Raw genomic sequence first — 22,771 nt, 5'->3', positions numbered from 1 at the left:
CCGGCGGTTCAAGCCTGCCCAGTGCACCATGCTAGAAAGGCCTGTGCCCCAGGCGCTCAGGTGAGGCGGCACTGAGTGGGGTTGGTGGGATGGGGAGAGGCTTGGTTCCTGGGTCATCGTCTTTCGGTGAGCAGAGAGAAGGTCCGAATGTCGGCGAGGGAAGATTTCTTTGGAGGCTGAGGAGCAAGAAGAGAGGCTGGGACTTGCTGGGGGTGCCTGCGAATTCAGCACTGAGGCTGCTCAGTTCTTCCCCAGAGGATGGTGGGGGTGGGGGTGGGGTAAGGGTTTAAGATCAGCAAGTCTATCAAAGAGGACAGCGCCTTGGGGAGGTCAGCCAGAGAGCGAGCCCACCCAGGGACCCCGGGAGGAGACTCTGGGCCAGCCTGGGTGGCAGCAGGACCACTTAATGACTGTTTACCAGCCATAACTGAGCCTGGCATGAAAGCGGCCTCAGAGATGGTTCTCCCATCCCAGAAATTCTCAGAAAATAATGGCTATTTTGGGTTTAGTGAAGCTTGTGACAGGCAGGGGGGAAAAATCCCACCCCTGGTTTTACTGTGACTATAGACTATAAATACCTATTATATCTATTACAGGGAATTATAGGTAATTATATCTAATTATAGATAACGCGGAAGGAAGGCCTATCGGATCATACTTAATCAGCGGCAACAAAGACGCAAGGCGTCACGCTGAAAATAAGGCGAACCCTTTGAGCGAGGCCCGGCCTCTGAATCTCCCACAGAACCACTGTGTCTGGAGCCACTGCCCAGCCAATCCGTGGCGGATGTTTTCTCATCAGTTATCATCCAAGCTGCTGCCGCCAAGTGACATGGATGTCACAGATGGCAGAAGGGAACCATGCCAGTCTGCTGGTCAAGCTTGCGCCCACATCTGACCACCCCTCCCACCTCTAGCTTTGGTAGGGAGGATTGGGATCCAGGGCCTATTACCAGTTGGCAGGGGTCAGACAGGCCTCCACCCTCCATCCTCCTTTCCCGGGTTCTGGCCCACGTCCCTCCCACGGCACTCCACTTTCCGGCCAGGCTTGACAATGGCCTGAGCGAGCTTGCAGACAACACTTGCAGTTATGGGGCTGATTGAGGAGGTTACCAGGTTACATGCCAGGATCAGAAAACACTATGGGCACAATCATCGGTCCACAGCAGCGCCCTCCTCCGCCAGGTCTCCCTCTGCTCCTCAGCGGCTGGGCCACAGGTCTCTGACTTCTGTCTCCCTATGCCCACCAGCTGCTCTGCTTGCTTCTCATGGACTCGGGAGTGTAGCCCCTCAGTACTGGCTCAACCTGGCTTCTCTGCTCTGTCTCCAGGTCTCCTTGCCTCGGCCTCTGGTCCCTCCGGCCTCGGCCTCCACCACTTCAGACAGAGATCTTGAGCTGGCTGCCCTGCTGGCTCCTCTCCAGGCGGCCCTGGGACTTCTCCCTCCTCCTGCAGAGAGGGCTCGTACTTACAGCCAGGGGAGGGGTACCTAAACCGACTGACCCCCTGCGAGCATTCCAAACCCGAGGTGCAAGGTCCCACCTAATCATCTGGTCAGACGGCGTTCCGGAGACAAGGAAGTGATTGCGGGCAAGTACCACGGAGTCGGTTCCAACCCACAGCACCCCGTATTGCAACAAAGGGAAATGCTGCCTGGGCTGGGACCATCCTCACAGGTGTCCTTACGTTTGAGCCCACAGTTTCAGGCCCTCTTCTTGGGGGCCTCTGATAGGGGTGAGGTTTTCGGTGCCCACGTCCTCCGACACCCAAAGAGGAGAGTCATTTGGAGACATCTCCCTCCACCATCTCTTTATAGGCCTTTCCTCCCAGCATGGACACCCCCCTGAATCCTGCCCATCGTGTGCAGCCACCCCACCTGTATTTGAAATCCCGGTGGCCCTGCGTCCAGTGTCACAGCAACACGAGAGCCACAAATCCACAGATGGGCACTATTGCTCAGGCATCATTCAGGGCTGCCGAGTCGATGCCAACTCACAGCGACCCTGTAGGACAGGGCGGAACTGCCCCTGCGGGTGTCCGAGACGGTCACTGCGTGAGAGTGGAAATCATCCTCTTTCTCCTGCGGAGCAGCTGGCGGCTTCAGACTGCTGACCTCACAGCGGCCCAGCACGCAGCCACTACCCCGCCAGAGGTCCTGACTATTTATAGAGACCCTCTGGGAGATCTTGAACAGAACCCGGCCACAAACGCATATATGGATGGGGGAGACCCCCAGCATGGGGCCACACTGGAGTCTCGTAGCCGTGCCTCTTACCCAGTGACCAAACACATTCCGGGGAGTAAGTCTGGTCCCACTCCCTATCCACTGGCGTGCTGTGGGCTGCACACGGGGCTGCTAACCTCAAGGTGGGAGGTTCAAACCAACCAGCCACTCGCTGGGAGGAAGAAGGGGTAGTCTGCTCTTGGGAAGGTATATAGGCTCGGAAGCTGCACCGAGGGTTTGTTCTGAGTCAGAATGGGCTTGGCGGCAGTGGGTTTGGCCGTGTGCAGACACCAGTATCACTCCTCTCTGATATGTAATGGCTGGCCTCCAAATTAAAAAAGAAATAAAAAAAAACGACTCAGGAAGAAACCATCACCTTTTCCTACAAAAGCTTGGTGTTTATTGACTGAACACTAATTCAAAGCAGTTTAACTCTTTCCCCTTAAAAAACAGCCAGCATTTGGCATCGTTTGCAAAACTTGACAGTCTCATCTCTGAAGAATGGAACGTGTGGAAATGCGTCCTATTTAGGACCACGGAAGCGTCCGTGGTAATTAAACATAACCTTAAGTGAACGATCACACCGTGACTGGAGGCAGGGACACAACTGCCCCTGCCACACACACACAGTCAAAAAAAAGCCAGAGGGTTAGCTTGGACGAACAATCCCTACACAGCTGCCTTCAGAGCTGGCAGTGCATTTCGATTCTTATTTGAGTTTAGTTTTCGAGGCCAGCAGTTTGAAACCAGCAGTTGCTCCTTGGGAGAAAGAGGAGGCTACTTCTACTCTCGCGAAGAGTTACAGTTTTGGAAACCCAAAGGGGAAGTTCTATTCCGTCCTTGGGGGTGCGGTGGTCGGAACTGACTCGATGGCAGCGAGTTTGTTTCGTTTGCTTAGTTTTAGCATAGACAAGTCTGGGCCAGTGTGTGTTTGACGTTAGGTCAGCAAAATGAAAAAACAAAACACACCAAACCCGCAGCCTTTCGAGTTGATTCTGACTCACAGTGACTGGATGGGGCAGAAGAAAACTGCTCCCGGGGGTTCCCGAGGCTGTCAGAGGAGCCGTGGCAGAGTAGGTGGGACAGGTTGGGCTGCTAACTGCAAGGTCAGCAGTTCAAAATCGCCAGACACACCGCAGGAGAAAGATGAGGCTTTCTACTCTGCTACGGAATTGCAGCCTGGGAACTGCGCAGGGGCACTTCTACCCTGTCCTCGAGCCGGCAGTGCGTTTGCCGGCCATGGCATCTTCACAGGAGCACACAGCCTCTGCTTCACCCCGTGGAACGGCTGGTGGGTTCACACCCTGACCTGGCGGCTAGCAGCTCCGTGTTGAACCCCCTTGGCATCTGGGCTCCAATGTTAAACCGCTGGGCAGACCGCGGTCACGGATGATTACTGAAACTTTGAGCTGGATGTTGTCAGAGACATCGTTATCCAGGGGGTAAATGTACGTGCCCGCCCTGTAACTAGGAGCCCCAGTGGCTCACTGGCTAAGGCACTCAGCGGCCCAGCGAGAGCCTGGCATTGCACACTCATCAGCAGTGGCGTGGGAAGAAGGACCTGACCGTCCGCTCCTACAGACACCAGAGCCGGGGGAACCCTGTGGGCGGTTCTCTGTCACCTGAGGGTCACTGTGCGATTCAGTGCCGCAATCGTCCCCACCAACCCTGCTACTAACTCTTCACCAATCCCGCCCCCAGCCTGGGCAACAAGCCCTCCCCCTCCCCTTCAGCCACACACTCACCGTCGAGGCGCAGGTAGAGAAAGTTCCGGAAAGCGAAGTAGTCCTCCATGATGGTCATGAGGGACGTCATCTGGCAGAAGAGCAGCACCCGGTGGTTGGTCGCCCTCAGCTTGGGCAGAATGCGGTCCAGCAGCTCGAACTTCCCCGAGGCCCGGTACAGCTCCGCCCTGTGGGCACCGAGACAAAGCCAGACATCAGGGTCTCGAGAGTATCCGGGGTCGCCTTGCTGCCCACCTGGTGCCTTGCCCAGAGTCCACACTGAACAGACGACTGTGGGCCGAACCCAGGGAGGGGAGGGCGGGTATTCCTGTAAACAGAAGACCTGCTCATCTGAGACCAAGAAAGAACCCATTGCCCAGGCAAGACTGGGCCATGGACAGGAGAGAAGGACACAGAGAGACCTTGTCAGGACCCAGCTCTTACACACACACACACACACACACACACACACACACACACACACACAATACTTCTTTACATCCTTGGTAAATCCTTATCAATTTAGGGCCTTCCAGATGGTGCTGAGTGGGGCCCTCGGGGCTGCTAAGTGCAAGGTCAGCAGTTTGAAACCACCAGCCACTCTGAGGGAGAAAGATGAGGCTTTCTACTCTTGTAAAGAGCTACAGTTTTTGGAAAGCTCCATGGACAGTTACACCGTGTCCCCTAGGGTCGCTGTGCCCCGGAATGGACTTGATTGGCCCTGACCGCTCCGGTGGCAGCAACAGGAAGGGTCATAGATTCTTAGCCAGCTCTTAAAGGCAAGCACAATCCTAGACGTGTTACTTCCACAAAGGGGTCAGCGCAGAGGTGACCAGGGCTGAAAGGAAGGCCAACAACCACTAGATGAGCGGGAACATCAGGTGCGCTGTCTTGGATGAATGAGTGCAGTCCCGGGGCCAAAGAGGACTCACTTCCTGCTTTGTCAATTAAGGGTTAGTGGGATGGGCTTTTGGCACATTGACCATAGAGCTGAGCAGCTGAGGCTGAGAATGCGTGGCCCGAAAAACGCATTCTCTGGGCTTTTTCAGGAACCTCTATTTTTTTTTTCGTGCCTCTATTCTGAGGTACTGGGGGAGTTGAACCACTGACTTTCTGGTTAGTAACCACTGGAGCCACCTCGGCCCTAGGTTTTAGAGAAAAACAAACATGAAGACCTACCCGTTGATGACTCCGTTTGAATAGCCCAGGTGCTCAGCAAAGGATTCCTACACGGGAGAGGCGGAGGGACAGTGAGAAGCAGCGGAGCTCCATAAGGATGCTCCCATCCTACTTATTCACCTACATACTTATGAATTAAAGCGGCTTTATCCTGTGAGGGCCAGAACAAAACGAGAAAGAAGTCCACAAAATACTGGGCTCTAGAACGAACCCCAAACCAGCTCTCTGGTCTGTCTGCGTGTCCTGCTGTGGGGTTTGCATGCTCCCGTGATGCCGGAAGCGATGTCACTGGTATTTCAAATGCCAACAGGGTCTCCCAAAGTGGACAGCTGTCAGCGGAGCCTCCGGACTGAGAAGAGACGATGAACAAGGACTCCGCTCCCCACTCTGGAGGAAGGAGCCACTGCAAACCTTGTGCAGCGCTTCGAAGCATTGCCAGATTTTGATGGCCCAAAGAAGGGAAGCAGAACAGTGTTGGGGATACTGCCGGGGGTGCTGGGCCCCTCAGATCCGAGGACACTTGAACGGTGACGGGGAGGAGCCGATTTCTCAGAGTGGAAGCCACGCTGGTGATGTGAGTGGGGTAAAGCCTGGTGTAGTGAAGCCTCTGGGAGCTTCCCGGGACCCTCCTCACGGTAAGGAGAAATGGTACACAGGGGCAGCGAGGAGGAGGAAGGCCCTCGGCCTGACGGACTGGCCGTGGCTGCACCAGCACACGTGGGCACAGGGGCAGTTGTGTGGATGGCGCAGGGCTGGGCCGTGTTGCCCTCTGCTGGACACCGTCACTCGGCTCCCAGCCGACTCGGCGGCACCCACCAACAACTTTGCATTCAGACTCCGCCTTGTGAGACATGGACCCGTGAGCTGTGTGCAGTCTCTAGACCCTTGGCCTTGGTTGCTGGGTGGATTGGTGGATTAAAACATCCACGAGCAGCCGTGGGTCCCAAGGTCCCCAAGGCCCCAGCCTCACTGTGGACACAGTCGAAAGCTGAAGACAGTCTCACGGGTGGGAAAAAGGCTAACGAGGAGGCACTAGGAATTTTTTTTTAATCTCTTCTCTCCTGTGACCACGTACCTACTCATCCTTACAGGGCACGAGGCCTGGTCTACGAGGAGGTTGCTGGGAAACCTGACTCCATCTGCCTCTCACCCTGCTTCTGCCACCTAGGGCTTTCTTTGGCTTGCCACACTGGGGTGCATTTATAGGGGCCCAGGCTGAGTCCCCGGAGGCTGCCACAACTGCAGGAGTGTCACAGTAGGAGGGCAGATGCCTCCAGGTGGGGGAGATGCGAGCACCTCCTTCAGAGGTGCAAGGACCCAGATGGAGGCTATGCCCAGCCACAAGGGCTCCCGACCTGCTGTCGGTATTGAACCAGCGTTTCCGTGATTTTGTAGCAGTGTGCCTTGGCGTTGTGCCCTCTTGGACCTTACACGGCGGAATGGTACAGGGTCCGGGCAGTGGTGAGGAAGCTTCTCACGGAGCACTATTCCAACCTTTTTTTTTTTTTTTTAAACACACTGTGACCACTGGGAGTCCTGGGGGTGTCATGGTTACAAGTGGGGCTGCAATCCCAAAGGCCGGCAGTTTGAAACCCCCCGCCACTCCGTGGGAGAAAGATGAGGCTATCTATGCTATAGAGCAGTGGCTCGCCCCTTCCTTACACTGCGACCCTCTCACACAGGTCCCCAGGCTGTGGGGACCCCCAGCTATAACATTATTTTCGTTGCTACTTCATCACTGTTATTTTGCTACTGTTATGAATCGGGTGATCCCTGTGAAAGGGTCGCTCGACTCCCGAAGGGGTCGCGACTACAGGTGGAGAACTGGCTGCTGTAGAGAGTTACAGCCTTGGGAGGCCACAGGGGCAGGTCTGCCCTGTCCTGTAGGGTCACCGTGGGTCGGAATGGCCTGTAGGGCAGCCCTTGTTTCTAAGGAAGCTGCTGCTCATGTGTCTGTGTCTATCTTCACTGTGTGGGGGCCCTGCTGTCACCAGGCCATCCACCACTCTCCACGACGCCCCCACGATGTGCCACTCTGTGCAAGCTCCAGCGGGGAGCAGCGTGGACTATGGCAGGCCAGGACCCTGGACCAGGCAGCTTATACTGCCCCCTCCAGGTGTCAACTGGCTTTCCCCTAACCTTTGGCTCTGTGGTGGTGGCATTTCTTTGTTTATTGTTTTTAAATAACAAAAACTAATTCTTGGGGGAGGAGCCCCATTGACTTCCTGGTTGGCTACAATTTGGGCTGCTACCCCTGTGACAGCAGTGGACCACGTCTCCATTTGCTTCCATAGGATCCCTGATGACAGAGGGTGGGGCCTGGGGGGCGGGGGGGGGTCACACATGGCCCGGCCATTACATCTTCCCACGGCGGCCTTGCTCTGAACGTTCAGCTTTCTGGGCTTTGAGATTGTGAGACATGGGCATCCCTTGTCCCCAAGAGACCCGATGCCTGCTTGGTGGGCTACACGCCCACTGGAGAGGGGATCCTTGAAGGACAAGGCAGACCACGGGGCCCCCTCGGATGGGCCTCCCTGTTTGCAGGGCCAGGCCTGTCGGATGGCTCTCCCAGGCTGGCGTTGTCTCATGCGGATGGACCAGCTCTCCCAGGTGTGTCCTCACGTTCTAATCATGCAAATAAACACTCACCTCCTCCCCCCAAAAGGTGCCACTTCAGACACCCAGCGGGGTAGCCCGGACCGTCCTACAGGGTGGTGAGTGTGGGCGTCGACTGCCTGGTGGAGAGTTGGGGAGCATTGGGGACCAGGGCACAGCCTCACCTCGATGTGCTGGAACATGTAGGGGTGATTGCAGATCTTCCGCAGCTGCATGATGGTGTTCATGAGGGTCTTGGCGCCCCCTTTCCCCTGAGGACGAGAGACAGGGGAGCCCACAGGGTTACTCATGCTGGGGATGCACAGGACTGGTAGGGGCCCGGCCCTTCTGGCGGACACTCCCACCAGGGCCCCAAAGCTCGTGTTCTCAGCAGCAGGCTCCCGGGTTGACTCCGTCCCTCTCCAACCAAGGCCTAATGAGACCGTGTGCGGTGGACTACTCAGGGCCATAACTGCCCCTTCCTGCAGCTCAGGGGAACTCTGGACACTGCAGTGGACACCCAGGGAGTGAAAGGGGGTCTGGCGACATCGTTGGTGCCACCCAGCACCCTCTAGGTGGAAAACTATATTGGTGGATGAGAAGTAGTGCCTTGGGTCTCCCCGGGGCCTCTGGCCTGTGTGTGGGGAAGAGGCTCCTAGCTTGCACCAGTATTTTATGGATTTCCCAGACATCAGCAGGAGCACCTGGACCAGGGGACAGTCAGCCGGGTGGCCTTGAGGTGCAGCACCTGGCCCTTCCTTCCACCCCTTCCCTACCTTCTTATCTTTCTCAGACCCATCCGTGAGGAGGATGCCCTTGGCCTGCATGTGACGGTACAGGATCTTCTGCAGGGCTGACATGTCGCACTTGATCACGTACTCCACCTGTAAGAGAGAGGCCAGAGCACAGGTGAGGGCAGGGGAGAGGACCCACGCACCTTCCTCTGGTTTCTGGTTTTTGGCCGGAAGAAAGCAAGGGCGTTCCTGGAGCCTGGTTCCCCTTCCTGGGTCCACCCTGAACCCCAGGATTAAAGGGGTGCCACCCCGGTGGCAGAGTGGTTACTCATTGGGCTGCTCCCTCGGAGAAGACCTGACCAGTATTTCACATGCCAGGAGGGTCACGCATGGAGGACAGGCTTTAGGGGTGCTTCCAGACTAAGACCAGGAAGGAAGGTCTGGCCATGGACTCCGGGAGAATTTGCTGACTGAAATCGACAGGACATGAGGGACCATGGTGCCACCGGCCTTCTGGAGGGGACCCGTGCCTGCAGGAGGACATGGCCTTTGGTATGTGCACGGCCAGTGAGGGCCAGGAAGGCCCAGGCTGAGAGGAGACGGCACGCATTGGCTGCACACAGCGGCTCAACAAGCTAGTGACCATGGCTGGGCGGCCTTCCAGCCCCTGGTACGTGAGGTGGCTATGCCTCAGGCCGATCGAGGGCAGTTCTTTACCTACCTGGCAGAGGTGTGGTGACGCCAACCCCGGGACCTGTAGTGGGTTGTGTGTGACTGGGACTTGGGCCATGTTTCCAGAAACGCCCTGACTTGTTTGTGTTTGGGCGAGCGTGGCCTTCACGCAGTGGGAAGGAGGCCAGCTCAGGGCCTTTTGGGGGCTCCTTCTGCTTCCCACCCGAGCCCCCTTCTGCCAGAGGGGCGGAAGCAGGGGTGACCGGCTAATAGCCTGCAGTTTCTTGGTGATTTTTCCTGTTTCAGGAGCCCGAGTGGCGTAGCGACTATGCATTGGGCTGCTTATCCACAAGGTCAGCAGTTTGAAGTCAGCAGTGGCTCCACCAGAGAAAGAGGAGGCTTTCTGCTCCCGTAAAGAATGGGTTATCTTTCTCAGATCTGTCCGTGAGCACGATGCCCTTGGCCTCTTGGAAACCCACAGGGAGCTCCACCCTGTCCAGCAGGGTCGCGGTGAGTCGGAAACAACCTGAGGGCAATATCAGCCTTCAACTTTAAGAGTCCCAACAGCTCTCGATGTGACCATCCTTGGCCTCTGTGTGGGACGGTGACCTGCTCAAGATGATAGGCTGAGGGCAGAAAGGGACCCAGCACCGGGATGACTGCCCGCCCATCCTAAGGGGAACGGGCCTCAGGCAGCTCCCATTGCAATGCTGTGGAGATCGGGTGTAGACAGTGAGAGGTCCTCACCGGCCACTGCCTATCCCACTCCTGCCACTCTCACATGCACACCGGGCCACGACCAGCTACCGTGGCTGCCGTCCTTCATCAAAACGACGCCGAGACTCCCAGCATGCAGGGAGCAACACCCATGGTAGCCGGTGCCTCGGAGTCCAGCAAGGGGAGGAGCGCAAATCAGCAGGCAAATGCTTAATCAGCTGATGAAAAAACCTACCAGGTTCTTTTCAGCGCCGAGGGTCAGGGAGGGGGGTCACAGGGGAGGAGAAGCCCACCATTCATCCACATGGAGCTTTGAGTTGGAGGGTAGCTGCCAGGCCACCTGCGGCCACGACTAACCTACTCCTGCCCCTGGTCCTGAGGCCGCGGAGCAGAGGGAGAATGGTCTGCTCTTCTGCAGACCAGACCAGCGGGGCAGGGGACCCACCAGCAAGGTGTTTTAAGGTCCAGTACCCATTCGTGGCCAGGGAGGGACCGGAACACAATCTCCTGTGCTCAATCAAGAGGGGACTTCAGACAGGTTCCCTGCGTCACATCATCTGGTCAGGTGGCATTTTCAAAGCCCAGCTGCTTTTCCCTGAGCTGTGAACACTCCAGGGAATCTCACCGTGGGCAAGAGAAGCTGCTAAGAGCAAGGTCAGGTTTCGAGAAAGAGGGACACAACGGACAAGGTGATGTAGATCGTAAACGAGGCTCTTCAGGAAGTCCATGGGAGATGGGCACGATGGGGAAAAATCCAGACAGACAAACCTGCATGGCACTCAAAAACTTTTTTGTTGTTGTCGTACCCAAACAAACGGGCACAGTCTTATTACAACCACACGTCTGGGCAGGACCGGTTTGAGCTGGTAAACAGGCCCATCAGAGAAACCTGGATTCTGTCAAAATCGCGGCGAGAGAATGAGCATCCATCTCCTTGTGGTGAAGCGCGGGTGGGCGAATGGTGCCATCGCAAATGCCGTACGAAAAGTGGGGGGTGGGCAACACCCCCAAAGCAAGCAGCAGGGGGAAACCAGACAGCTGTTTGAAGAAGCCACAGGGTGAGGCTGAAGATGAAGCCCTCAGTCAGCAGTGCACACCCAGCAGCTGCTCCGTGGGAGCGAGACGTATCTTTGAACTCCAAGAAAGAGTCACAGGCTTGGAGACTCACCCCCACAAGGGGAAGTGCTGTCCTGTCTTGTAGGGCCACTGTGAGTCCCTAGGTGACAGGGAGCATATGTCAATCTCAGATGCAGGTTGCCTGGCCTTTCCTCCTGGTCTTCCCCGGGGAAGTTCCACTGACATCAACGCTCCGGTATAAGAAATACTGCATGCCCGGAATCAAGCCATCCCGGGGAGAGAATGGAAAGACGGCCATGGTGGGATATGTCAGTTGAAACCTAGGAAAGTGTGGCTTCTTATTTTTAAGAGCAGAGCCCATGGGAGTGGAAGCCTGATGGGTTGTTCCGTAGGCCAGGGGACTCTCGGGCCATGTGCGTGCCTGGCTGCCCTGCCCAGCGAGGTGGAGGCCTGGGCCGCCCCTTCTGATCCAAGCCCCAAGCCCTCTAGGCTTGTTTGGCGAGTTTTTCCTTGGACCTACAATGCACACAGTCCAGAAAGCGCGTGTTATAGGACTGAGCGAGCCTTCTGCAGATCCACTGCCATCAGGTTCATTCTGACTGGTCCTGATCTTGTAGGGCTGGACAGCTGCCCCTGCGGGTTTCCAAAGGTGCCCATCTTCGGGGAAGCGGGATGGGACACCTCAGCTCTCTCGCATGGTGGCTTCAAATGGCTGGACTTAAGGCTAGCTGCCCGACTGGCGACCGGCTAGGAGACTAGGGCTCCTTAATTTGCTGCCAGACCTCTTTCAAGTCTTCAAGGGCAGAGGATGTCCCACTGAGGACTCGGTGTAGCGACCAGGCCATGGGATTGTGCTCGCCTCCTGTGCGTGTGAAAGCCGGCCATCGGATGAGGAGGACCGAGGAAGAGTGGGTGCACTGCACTCATGGTGTCAAGCTGGAAGAACGTGGAGCCCCCCCATCTGTGTTGGAGAAAGGACGAGCAGAATTCTCCTTTGGAACACTGAACAGAACCAAACCAAAGCCTTAAGCCAGCAAGTTGTCCCAAGAACCGAGGGCCCAAATGAGCCACAGCCTCCGGAGACCAGAACTGGATGGGACCCGGCTACCAAGACCGACTGCTCTGAACGGAGACACGACAGAAGGTCCTGCTCAGACCGACTGAACAAAACGAAATCAAGCCATAACCAAGCACGAAGCGGAACAAAACAAGGCAAAAGGAAACAGAGAACAAAACTGGAAGGCAAGAGGCAGAAAAGGGCCGCGCTAGATCTGCTTGGTCCGAAAGAGCTGGAGGAACTTTCAGGAAAACCTTCCGGCTTGCACCTTTGCCACTGGCGACATGTCCAGAGGCCACCTCTCAGCCAAGCCCCGATGGGACTCCTGAAGGGACCCTGGAAGCACTCCTCAGACTCACCACCCCAATAATAGGGAGAGTGTGCCCTGAACCACAGACGAGAAGACAGGGCGGGGCAGCACCCTGCACCAAGTTGGGGAGCCCGGGAGGAAGCTGGGAGATGGCCGGCACACTGTGGGGGTCTCAATCTGTGATGCAGGGCCCTCAATGTATGAATCAGTGACGGAAGACCGCTCTGCTTGGGAAATGCTCACCAAACGCACAATATAAAACATGTCTTTAAAAGAGATAACGGAAAAGTCCACGTCAGCCACAGATTAAAGTATAAATACCTGCCCCCTCCCCCCAACCAAACAAAAACTCCCCTAGGAAGTGCAGTTCTACTCTGACCTGCCCGGGGTCACTATGAGCCCCCCCGCAGCAACAGGTGCTGCTTGGTCCTACCACCCTTCAAAGGGCCTGGGAAAGCTCGGGTGGAGAACACGGGGCGGGGGGGGGGTACAGTACATATTTGATCAAAGGCGTGAAGTCCTCTATAATGGGGCTAATGACCCCCACGACATCGAATCACAACGACCTCATAGGACAGAGTGGAACTGCCCCTGTGGGTTTCCGAGACTGTAACTCTTTATGGGGGCAGACAGTCTCTTCTTTCTCCTGAGGAGTGGCTGGTGGTTTAGAACTGCCAGCCTTGTGGTAACTAACTTGCTATGCTACCAGCGATGATAAGCAGACCATGAATTGTAACTGAAGCAGGCGGCCTCATCGTTCTCCCAAGGAGCAGCTGGTGGGCTTGAACTGCTGACCTTACCATTAGCCAAAAGCCTCATCTTTCTCCCGAGGAGCGGCTGGTGGGTTCGAACCTCTGACCTTGTGGTTAGCAGTCCACCTTGCAACCAGTACACCACCAGGGCTCCTTACAAAAATAAGTACAGGTACTCTGCCCAATCAGAGTGTATGCAAAACAACTCAACAGACCTCCCCACCTCCACCAGCCCAAAGGGGTGACGTACTTTTTCTGGAAGCTGGGACTCCACTTCCTTCTTCAGCCTCCTCAGTAAAAAGGGTCTCAGCACCTTGTGCAGACGCCTGATGATCAGAATCGTCTCCTCCTCGTTCAAGTCCACCTACAAGACAAGAGGGTCTAAGCTTCCCCTCAGGGGCCTCACCTCTGGATCCCCTGGCCACTCCCTAAACAGCTGAGAAGGAAACGGCCTCCCCCAATACTCCCACCCCAGATGCTCTGGTCTCAGGACCAAGTCCCAGAAGACACTCATTATGACTCCCAACTCCCTGCCATCGAGTGGATGACGACTCACATCGACCCTGTAGGGCAGGGCAGAATTATCCCTGGGGGTTCCGTGACTTGATGGCAGCAGAAAGCCTCATCTTTCCCTTGCTGAGTGGCTGGTGGCCTTGAACTGCTGACCTTGAGGAGAGCGCCCCAACGTGTAACCACTGTACTAGTTCAGGTCAATTGTTGCCACAGCCCAGAGGGTGTTGGGCAGGCAGTGTGTTAGCAGACAGCACTTTGTGGCAGATATATAATTGTTGGTCAACTTGAGGATTATGAGTGTATGGGTGGAGTCTAGCTTATCAATCAGGTCATAGCCTATGAGGCTTCTGTGTGGGCAAGGCCTTCTCCTGAGCATTCTGGGAAATCCGGTACTTCCTCCTTGGAGGTGGGTGACACTTCTCTTTGTCACTCCCTGAGAGATGTAGCCACTGACAAGACACATGGACCCACCCTGATGCAACCAGACCTCTGGAGCTGGAGAAGCCACAGAGAGACCCCTGCCAGTGCTGAGATGCTTATAACGCCATTGGACCCAAACACTTTCCACCCACTGGCCTGTGATCTCCATTCGGCATCATTGCATGTGTTTCGTGAGTCTGAGGAGGACTTTATGGATTGGTGTTGGACGTATGGGCTAATATCAGACTCATGGACTTGATCTGGACCGGGCTGGGGTGTTGTCTCAATGTTCAATTGCTCTTGTATAGAAAGCTCTCTCTTACACACGTTTGTCCATGGATTTGGTGCTCTAGTCTACCCAGACTAACAGTGCTGCAAGGAGCTAGGGCACTCGGCTGCCCACCAAGAGGCAGGAGGTCAAGCCCACCTGGAGGGGACGAGGGAGAAAGGCCTGGAAACTGCTGTCTTAGGAAAAATCCTAAAAAATAAAACATCGGCCACCGGAAACCCCATGGAGCCCAGTACTACCCAACCCCCATGGATGGGTCGCAGCGAGCTGGAGTTGATTGGTGGTGACGGATACCGCCATTGGTGGACTTAAAGTGGAGGCTTTCGAGGCGGCCCGTGATGCAGGCTGTCTTTTACAGAGAACCAAGACGGGGCCGGGGCTTGAACTGACAAAGAGCAAGTCCAAGAGTCCAGCCAGTGCTGCGGGGCCCAGGTGCCCTGCCCTCCATCCATCCCTTTCCTCTGTCAGGGAGGCGGGGCCTGTGTGGCTGTGTTCCTAAGAGTCGAGTCCCTAGTCATTCTTAAGGAGCCCTTAAGTGGTCTCACGTTGGAACCACAAGGTGGGCAGCTCGAGACCAGGAGCGGAGCTGCGGGAGGAAGGTAAGGTTTTCTTCTCCCAGAAAGAGTCACAGTCTTGGAAATCTCCAGAGGCAGCTGTACTCTGTCCCCGAGATATGCGGTGAGTGGTCATCGACCCAATGGCAGTGGACCCTAGTAGACCTTAGAGGGCAGAGTTGGCTGGCACAACTTTTGATAAGCAGGCCACGCAACGCACAGTGGACACAGGCTATACCTTAAACAACAGCAAAATCCAAGAGCTAAAAACGACCATACTCGCTGCCATCCCCCAGTAAGCCCCGTGGAATTCTGAGACTGTAACTCTTTACGGGATTAGAGAGCCACCTCTTTCTCCTGCAGGGCAGCTGGTGGGTTTGAACTGCGGAACTTCCACTTAGCAGTCCAACTGGTAACCCACTATGCCACCAGGGCTCTGCGTTCCTTGAGAGGACTCAACAATCAGAGGGGCAAAGAGCCCAAGGAGAACTCCCCCTCCACACTGTCCTGTGTCTGTCATCCTGCTGCTAGGAACCCAGCAGAGTGGACACAGGGGGGTGCATGAGGGCGCAGGCGTCACTAAGTGGTGGTGCCAGGATGTCAGGAGAATCTGGGCACAAACACGGGGCCCTGGTTGTGCAGTGGTCAGAGCACCTTGGGGCTTTGTCTTGCATACTTTGACCAGCCCCTGGAGAAGGGCATCATGCTTGGTAGATGGAGGGGCAGGCCCTCCAGGAGATGGGTTGACATGATGGCTGCAGCAGTGGGGCTGGGCATGGGCACAGTTGTGAGGCTGGCACAGGACTGGGTATTTCCTTCTGTTGTTCACAGGTTTGCTGAGGCTCGGAACAGACTTGATGGCGCCCACCACCACCACCACCAACAATGCTCACCCAGGGTCAGCAGCTCCAGCCCTCCACCCACTCATCAGGACAAAGAAGCCGTAGTCTTCCAGAAACCCCACCACATTCCATGCCATATCGACCCTAGAGGTCAGCATGGAGTAGAACCGTCTCTGCAGGTTTCCAAGACTGGAATATTTACCGGAGTGGGGAGTCTCCTCTATCTCTCATGGAGTGGCTGGTGGATTCGAACTGCTGACCCTGCAGTGAGCATCCCAACTCATAATGCACTAAGACACCAGGGCTTCTCCTCGTAAAGAGCTATGGGCCAGGGAACTCTCAGGACAGTCTGCTTCCTCTGACAGGGTCACACTGAGTCAGAACGGACGCAGGGCAGTGGATTTGGTTGGGGATTTGTACAAACAAGACTGAAGGGCACACCGCATCTAAAGAGGAGCGTGTGCCAGACATCTGGAGCAACGAGCCCTGCTTCAGACACAGGCGCTCTGTGGGAAGACCTTAAAGGCCAGGCACACGGGTACCAAGGATCCTTGCTCCCACTCTGCGGGGAGGAGGCTGAGCTAGTCGGTTGAATTAATTCAACAAACACCTCTGAGGTCACCTTCCCTGTGGCCCTCACCTGTCTGGAACATCCTTGGAGACCTGGAGAGAGCACAATGGTAAAAACACAGGGGGAGGGGCACTAACTCCCCTCCTCCCACTGCCAAACTCCCTGCGGTCAAGGTGAATCTGACTCAGAGACTGTGGAACAGAGGAGAAACTCACTCCCCTGATGGCGGAGGGGTGGGGGGAGAGGGGTGTTTCCAGGGTTGTCAAGATTAACCACTGCACCACCAGGCCTCCATCAGAAGTCCCCACACCAAAAAATAACCAAACTTGCTGGCATCAAGTTGAAGCGTCCCTATAGGGCAGGGTGGCAGAACTGTCCCGTGAGTTTCTGAGACTGTAGCTCTTTATGGGAGCAGAAAGCCCCGTCTCTCTCCCTCTGAGCAGCTGGTGATTTCGAACTGTGGACCTTGTGGATCTCAGCCTAACACCTACTCTCTGCGCCCCCAGGGCCCCATGGGAAGGCCCAGGCTTTGCACAGTCTGCTTTCCTGGGTGGGGACAACTACCCCCAAGGGCGAACATGCCTGTTCTGCGAGGGGCTCCTGTAGGAAGGGGCACTGTGAGCCCGTAAGGGCGGCCTCTGGGCTGCACTGTGAGCCCGTAAGGGCGGCCTCTGGGCTGCACACAGCGTTGCTAACTGCAAGGGAGCAGTTCGAGCTCCCGGGGAGAAAGAGAAGCTGTGTGCGCCCGTAAAATGTTAACAGTCTCGGAAACCCACGGGAACAGTTCTACCCTGTCCTCTGGGGTCGCTATGAGTCGGCATCAACCCGAGGGCAGACAGCTTGGTTTGGATATTTGGTTTCACCATCCCGTCCTTAGAATTCCCAGGTGGCAGGCACGCTTTGTGCTCAGCCCTGGCAGTGTAGTGGTTACTGGTTGTGGTGCGATCCGTGTGGTTATTGGGTCCAAGCCCCTAGAGACTGGGCTTTCTACTCCCGTAAGCAGTGACAGTCTCAGAAACCGACAGGGGGTGGCTGAGTAAGCATTGCCCCGATGGCAGTGAGTTTGGGGTTTGGTTAACCTACAGACTGATGAAGGGAAGCCGCTCATCCAGAAAGGCCCGGTGAGCTGCTCTGGTTAAGCCGACCCATTGCTCTCTGGCCCATTCCAGCTCACCAGAACCTTACAGGACAGAGGATGCCTGCCTCAGAGGCTGCCATCCTCATAGGAGTGGCCAGCGGATTCAGACAACTGACCTTCAGGACCTGGCCTAATGCTTTAGCCGCTGAGCAGCCAGGGATCCCCAGGTACAGTATTACTAAATCCCAAACTCCCCGCCACTGAGTCGATTCTGACTCATAGCAACCCAACAGGAGGACCGGGTAGACGTGCTCCCTAAGAATCTCTGAGACTGGCTTTTGACAGGAGTAGAAAGATTCGTCTTTTGCCCACAGGCTGGCTGGTGGTTCTGAGCTGATGACCTTGGCTCCAAACCACACTGGCTGCCCTGAGTCAGCTCTGACTCCTAGTGACCCTAGGGGGAGCCCTGTTGGGCAGCTCTACCCTGTCCTTCAGGGTCACTCGGAGTCGGCATCGACTCAAGGGCAGCGCATGCAGGGTTGGAGCCAAGATAACCCGTGGCATGCGCACCTCTTCCCTGGAATCGCCTCTAGGGCAGTGAGCCTGTTTGTTTTGCGGTTTGGGGGGAGGAGAGTCCGGTGCAGGGGTTGGGGCTATCCCATTTCACCGTAGGCCTGCGGCAGGAAGAAGAAAACCCCATGGGCGGACCAGTACCCGCTCTCCAGTCATGGCGAAGGGAGCGTTGAACCACTGCTCGAAGGTGCTGCAGCTCTTGAAAATCGTGGGGAGCAGGAAGTTGAGGAGGGCCCAGAGCTCGGGCAGCTTGTTCTGTAGCGGGGTCCCCGTCAGGAGGACCCTTCTCGGAGCCACGTAGTGGGTGTTGAGGACCTGGGTCAGCTTGCAGTGGTGATTCTTCATTCGGTGGCCCTCGTCCACGATCATGTACTTCCAGCGGATCTGTAAGGAAGATGGCGGCAAGAGCCAGTGAGCCCAGGTGCTCACTGCAGGTGAGTGGTGACGGGCCGTACATGGTGCACAGTGAGGCGCCATGTCATTACAAACCCTCCCTCCGCTCTGCCGGGTAACAAGAGAGAATACTTGGGTGGGTGCCCAATCTCTAGGCCCGAGAACATTTTTAACCAGATACACCAGAAGGGAATGTCACGCCACGGTGGAATCCTCTACCCTGAAACCAGAGGAACTAGAAGGTGCCCGGCTACTGCTACCCATGGCTCTGACTGGGGCTGCAGCAGGTCCTGGATGGAGGGGGAGAAAAATGTCGAGGGAAATTCAGAACCATGTGAAAGACTGGCTTGGTTGGACAGAGACTGATGGGAAAGCCAGGACTGTGGCTCCTGGCTACCCATCAGACCTGGGACTGCCTTTGCGTCCCCAGCGATCACCTTACAGCCAGTGGACACACAGGCTCATCCAGGGACCACCACCACCCTGGAAAAGTCAATCAAATGAAGCCACGAGGGCAGCATGAGACCCAAGCAAAGCCCAGAAGGCAGGACGGGACGGCAAAGAAGGACGCACAGACACAAGGAACCCGAGGGTGGAGGGGAAGAGAGCTCTACATCCAGGGGATTGGGACCAATAGAAACCGGTGCGTGGGAAACCGAGGGGCTCTGTAAATACCCAATCCACAGTCTGGGGTGGGGGAAGACAATAGAAATACGAAAGCAGTGGTGTTCTGTAGCGACCAGCTGACTCCACAGACCCTTCACCAGTCAGGACACTCGGTCTCAGAACGAATGCTCCTCTGTGCTCACTGGGAGGGCCAGGACTGGACCCCACCTCTCTCCGTCCAGTGGACCGACTGCTAATGGGACATCATGCTCCTTCCCCAGATCATACTGTGTGCCTTGTAAGGGCACGTTGTACAGAGGCCCCCACAGAAGCCAATGACTGGCTTTCCCAAGAAGGCGGGCACCAGCAGGTCCCTCCATAAATCGGAAGGGGCTCATTTCCCTTTCTGTGTCTAGCTCCCATTCTCTGTCCCATCCTCGGTTGGTACTGGAAACACCGATGATGGGCCAGCGTCCAGTGCTACAGCAACATGTCAAAGCAACTCACTGCAGTCCAGTCAGTGCCCACTCAGGGCCACAGGACGGAGTAGAACCGCCCCTGTGGGCTTTTCCGAGGCGGTGCCTGTGTACGGGAGCAGAAAGCCCCGTCTTTCTCCCAAGGAGCGGCTGGTGGTTTCGAACTGCCAAGCTTGCAGCTGCCAGCCCAACGTGTAACTCCTCCTCCACCAGTGCTCCCGCACCCAGCAAAGGTTGGGTGATCTACTTCTGAAAGATACTCCAGGGAAGCCCGGTGGATTCCAATGGGAAAGTGCCTGACATGGTGCTGGGACAGGAGGCCCCCTACCCAATGACTGCAAAAGTAGCCCCCAACGGGCCCGTGGTGGTGAAAACGGGGCAGGATCGGCCAGCGTTTCATTCTGTGACACTAGGAAGCCTCAAAGGGTTCGTATGTGGATGTATCTCAGAGGCCACCCTCTGGAAGTTGTGTTGTATGCTTTTCTGGTTTTCGGGATCTGAAACTCCGGGCTGATGAGCCCACAGGGACAGCAAGTAGAATAAGGGCTTCGGGGAGTAGGGGGTACAGTGGTGGTGGTGGAGGGGGTGCTGTACAAGGGAGACGATGTCCAGGAGTTCAGGAAGAAAACGAATGTTTGGAAATTGATTGCGGTAGCAATTGTACGATTCCGCGGGACACGACTAAACTACGGAATGAAAGGACATATGTATCAACTCCCAATTCATGTAAAACAGAAAAGTTCCCGGGGCCTCCGCGGGTCAGAGCTGGCATGATGGCAACCAGCACTGGCAACACGTCGAGGTCTCTGCCTCGTGCCCAGCGTTCTGCAGCGGAGCGTGGCTGAGCCTGGCCTTACGGCTCGGCGCAGTGCTCGGCTGCGTCCTCCTATTGACAGCTCGACTCATGTTAACACTTAAAAGTGGGACCGTTTCCCTCAGAAATCTGGGCCTCCAGCTTCGTCCCCCGAAGGAAAAGTTGCTAGAAGAACAGGCAGCCTGGGCTTGCAGCTCAGCTCAGCCCAGGTCACATGTGCCTCAGGAGCCTGGTTCAGGGGACCCCATTTTAAGACATCCAAAATGGAAGCGTGCTGGTGAGAGGGCCTTGCTGGACCATTATCCCCTCTGTCCCCTGGCCTTCCAGCCATCGCCAGAGACATTGTTCACAGCTCCTTACGGTGAGAGGAGGGAGGAGGGTCCCCGGGACCCAGCCAATGCCTACAGGACGGCGGGCCAGGGCCAGATGCCCATCTGGGCTCCCAGACCCCCAGAGGGGCCAGCCAGCAGCCTTCCCCTTCCTGTTCTACACGCCAGTGGAGCCAGGGGGAGGGCATCAGAGGACACAGGTCAAAGGACAGACACAAAGGTGACCCAGCCACTGCATTCTCTTCTAACTCAGTAACCCCGCAGTTCCTTACGTACAGAACTGAGAGCGGAGACCCGAAGAGATGGACGCACACCCACTGAGGGCCTGGGCTCCTTCTCGGGGACACAAGAACCAACCGAACCCTTGGCCGTCCAGTCAGTGCTGACTCTCTGGACCCTGCACGAGGGAGTCAAACTGCCCCAGAGGGTTCCCTAGGCTATCAATTCTTAAAGGGACCGGTGGGTTTGAACCACTGACCTCTATGCTTAACCCTTGCCACCCTGGGCTTAGGATTTGGGGATTGTGTTACCCTCCTGTAGGAGCCCTGGTGGCATCGTGGTTATGTGTTGGGCTGCGAGCCTCAAGGTTGGCAGTTCGAAACCACCAGCCCACTCCAAGGGAGAAAGACAGAACTTTCTACTCCCACAGGGGCAGTTCTACGCTGTCCTATAGGGTCACGATGAGTCGGCACGGACTTGATGGTAGTGAGTTTGGCTTTATACGCCTGTACGTTTGAAAAGCTAGTCAATCTCCCCAAGATGAATATACTGCAGGAAAAACATCAAGGAAATAGTGTTCGCTGCTAAAGAAGCTGACTCTGAAGGAGACAGGAGGTTGGAGGGTGTTGAAGAAACAGGAGAGGTGGGGCAGAAACAAAGAAAGGGCTACAGGTGTGGCAGGATCCCCAGGGAGGGCTTTCTGGGACACTCTCCGTGTTCTGGGGGGTAGTGACTGGGCAGCTACTTTCCAAACAGGAACTGAGCCACACAGCTGCGTCTCACACCCTGGTCCTTAAGGGTGTGCCGCCCACAGGAAGACGAGGAGCTTGTGGTTTGTCCACGTACCTTGGCGAGGATGTGCTTGTCTTTGATGATGTACTCGTACGTCGTCAGGAGCACGTTGAACTTGCCACTCCGCAGCTGGGGGACGAGGGAGCGGCGCATGGCGGGGGTGCCCTGATGGGGAGAGAGAGAGGATGCACACTGCCCAGGGGGGTCGGAGCGCAGGAGATGGGACCGCATCCCATCTGCACACATGTGCACACATTCACACCCACATACACACACAGTCACACAATACACACTCATGCACTCATACACACACTTACACGGACACACACATACTCATATATACACATACACACACACACACACTCACACACATACACTCAGGCACATACATATACTCGCATGTACTCACACATACATACATACACATATACACCCATATACACTCACACACATAACTCACACACATACACATTCATACACTCACACTCATACACACATACAACACACACTCTCTCTCTCTCTCTCTCTCTCTCTCTCTCTCACACACACACACACACACACACACACCCCTTCAGACACACATATACTCACACTCACAGCTGCTACCCCACTGAGCTCAGGGGGGCTTGCAAACTCAGGCATGTCTTGACACATCCCAGACCCTCCCAGAGTGGTCTTCCTGAGGAAGGGGAAGGGGAGAAGGAGGAACTGGGGGTATCCTTGAGTGGAGACCCCTCCTAGCTCTGCCCAAAGCCCCCTGAGGAGAGCAGATCAGCTGGCACCTGGGCCATCACTGTCTGGCTTCTGGGCACTGGGGGAGCCACGTGCGGCTAGCCAGCCAGGGTGGGGCAGGGTGCAGGTCCTTGTGATGTCTGACTCTCTTCAGAGACCCAGACAGTAAGGACGTTGGACTGCCACTGTCGTCCCCGGGTGACAGACACCAGCTGTTTAGCACAAGGCACACATGACAGAGCTCTGACACCGAACATGCCCAAGGGTGTGCAGGGCCTGGGAGGGGTGGGGAAGGGGGCCCCCTCACCCCACAAACACAGCTTCCCGCACCTTGTAAGAGATCTTCACCACGGAGGGAGCCCATTTGTCAAATTCGTACGTCCAGTTGGAGAGGGTCCTGCGGAGGGAGAACAGGTGTGTGTGCGGGGCCACCCCACAGGCTCGCAGGACACACGGTGCAGCCCTGCCACGGAGTGACGTGAAAGGCGTCGGAGTGGAAAGGCTGGCTCAGGATCAGGGCCGGAATGGCT

At 56.2% G+C, this 22,771-nt stretch overlaps 1 protein-coding gene across 5 annotated transcripts in view; it reads right to left on the bottom strand.

Annotated features, from left to right (window-relative positions):
- Nucleotides 1-22,771, bottom strand: part of SMARCA2 (SWI/SNF related BAF chromatin remodeling complex subunit ATPase 2) — a 178,232-nt gene that overhangs the window by 64,988 nt on the left and 90,473 nt on the right. For all 5 annotated transcript variants that reach the window (XM_075559865.1, XM_075559866.1, XM_075559864.1 and 2 more), the window contains 8 exons: nt 22,572-22,638; nt 21,564-21,674; nt 18,022-18,264; nt 13,291-13,404; nt 8,498-8,605; nt 7,907-7,993; nt 5,127-5,173; nt 3,969-4,135 (listed from right to left, as the gene is read on the bottom strand). In XM_075559865.1, coding sequence (XP_075415980.1) covers nt 3,969-4,135; nt 5,127-5,173; nt 7,907-7,993; nt 8,498-8,605; nt 13,291-13,404; nt 18,022-18,264; nt 21,564-21,674; nt 22,572-22,638 — 944 coding nt within the window. The remainder of the gene's footprint in view (nt 1-3,968; nt 4,136-5,126; nt 5,174-7,906; nt 7,994-8,497; nt 8,606-13,290; nt 13,405-18,021; nt 18,265-21,563; nt 21,675-22,571; nt 22,639-22,771) is intronic.

Source organism: Tenrec ecaudatus, chromosome 10 (assembly GCF_050624435.1).
Source record: "Tenrec ecaudatus isolate mTenEca1 chromosome 10, mTenEca1.hap1, whole genome shotgun sequence".
NCBI lineage: Eukaryota > Metazoa > Chordata > Mammalia > Afrosoricida > Tenrecidae > Tenrec > Tenrec ecaudatus.
This window is presented reverse-complemented; position numbering and strand designations above follow the sequence as displayed.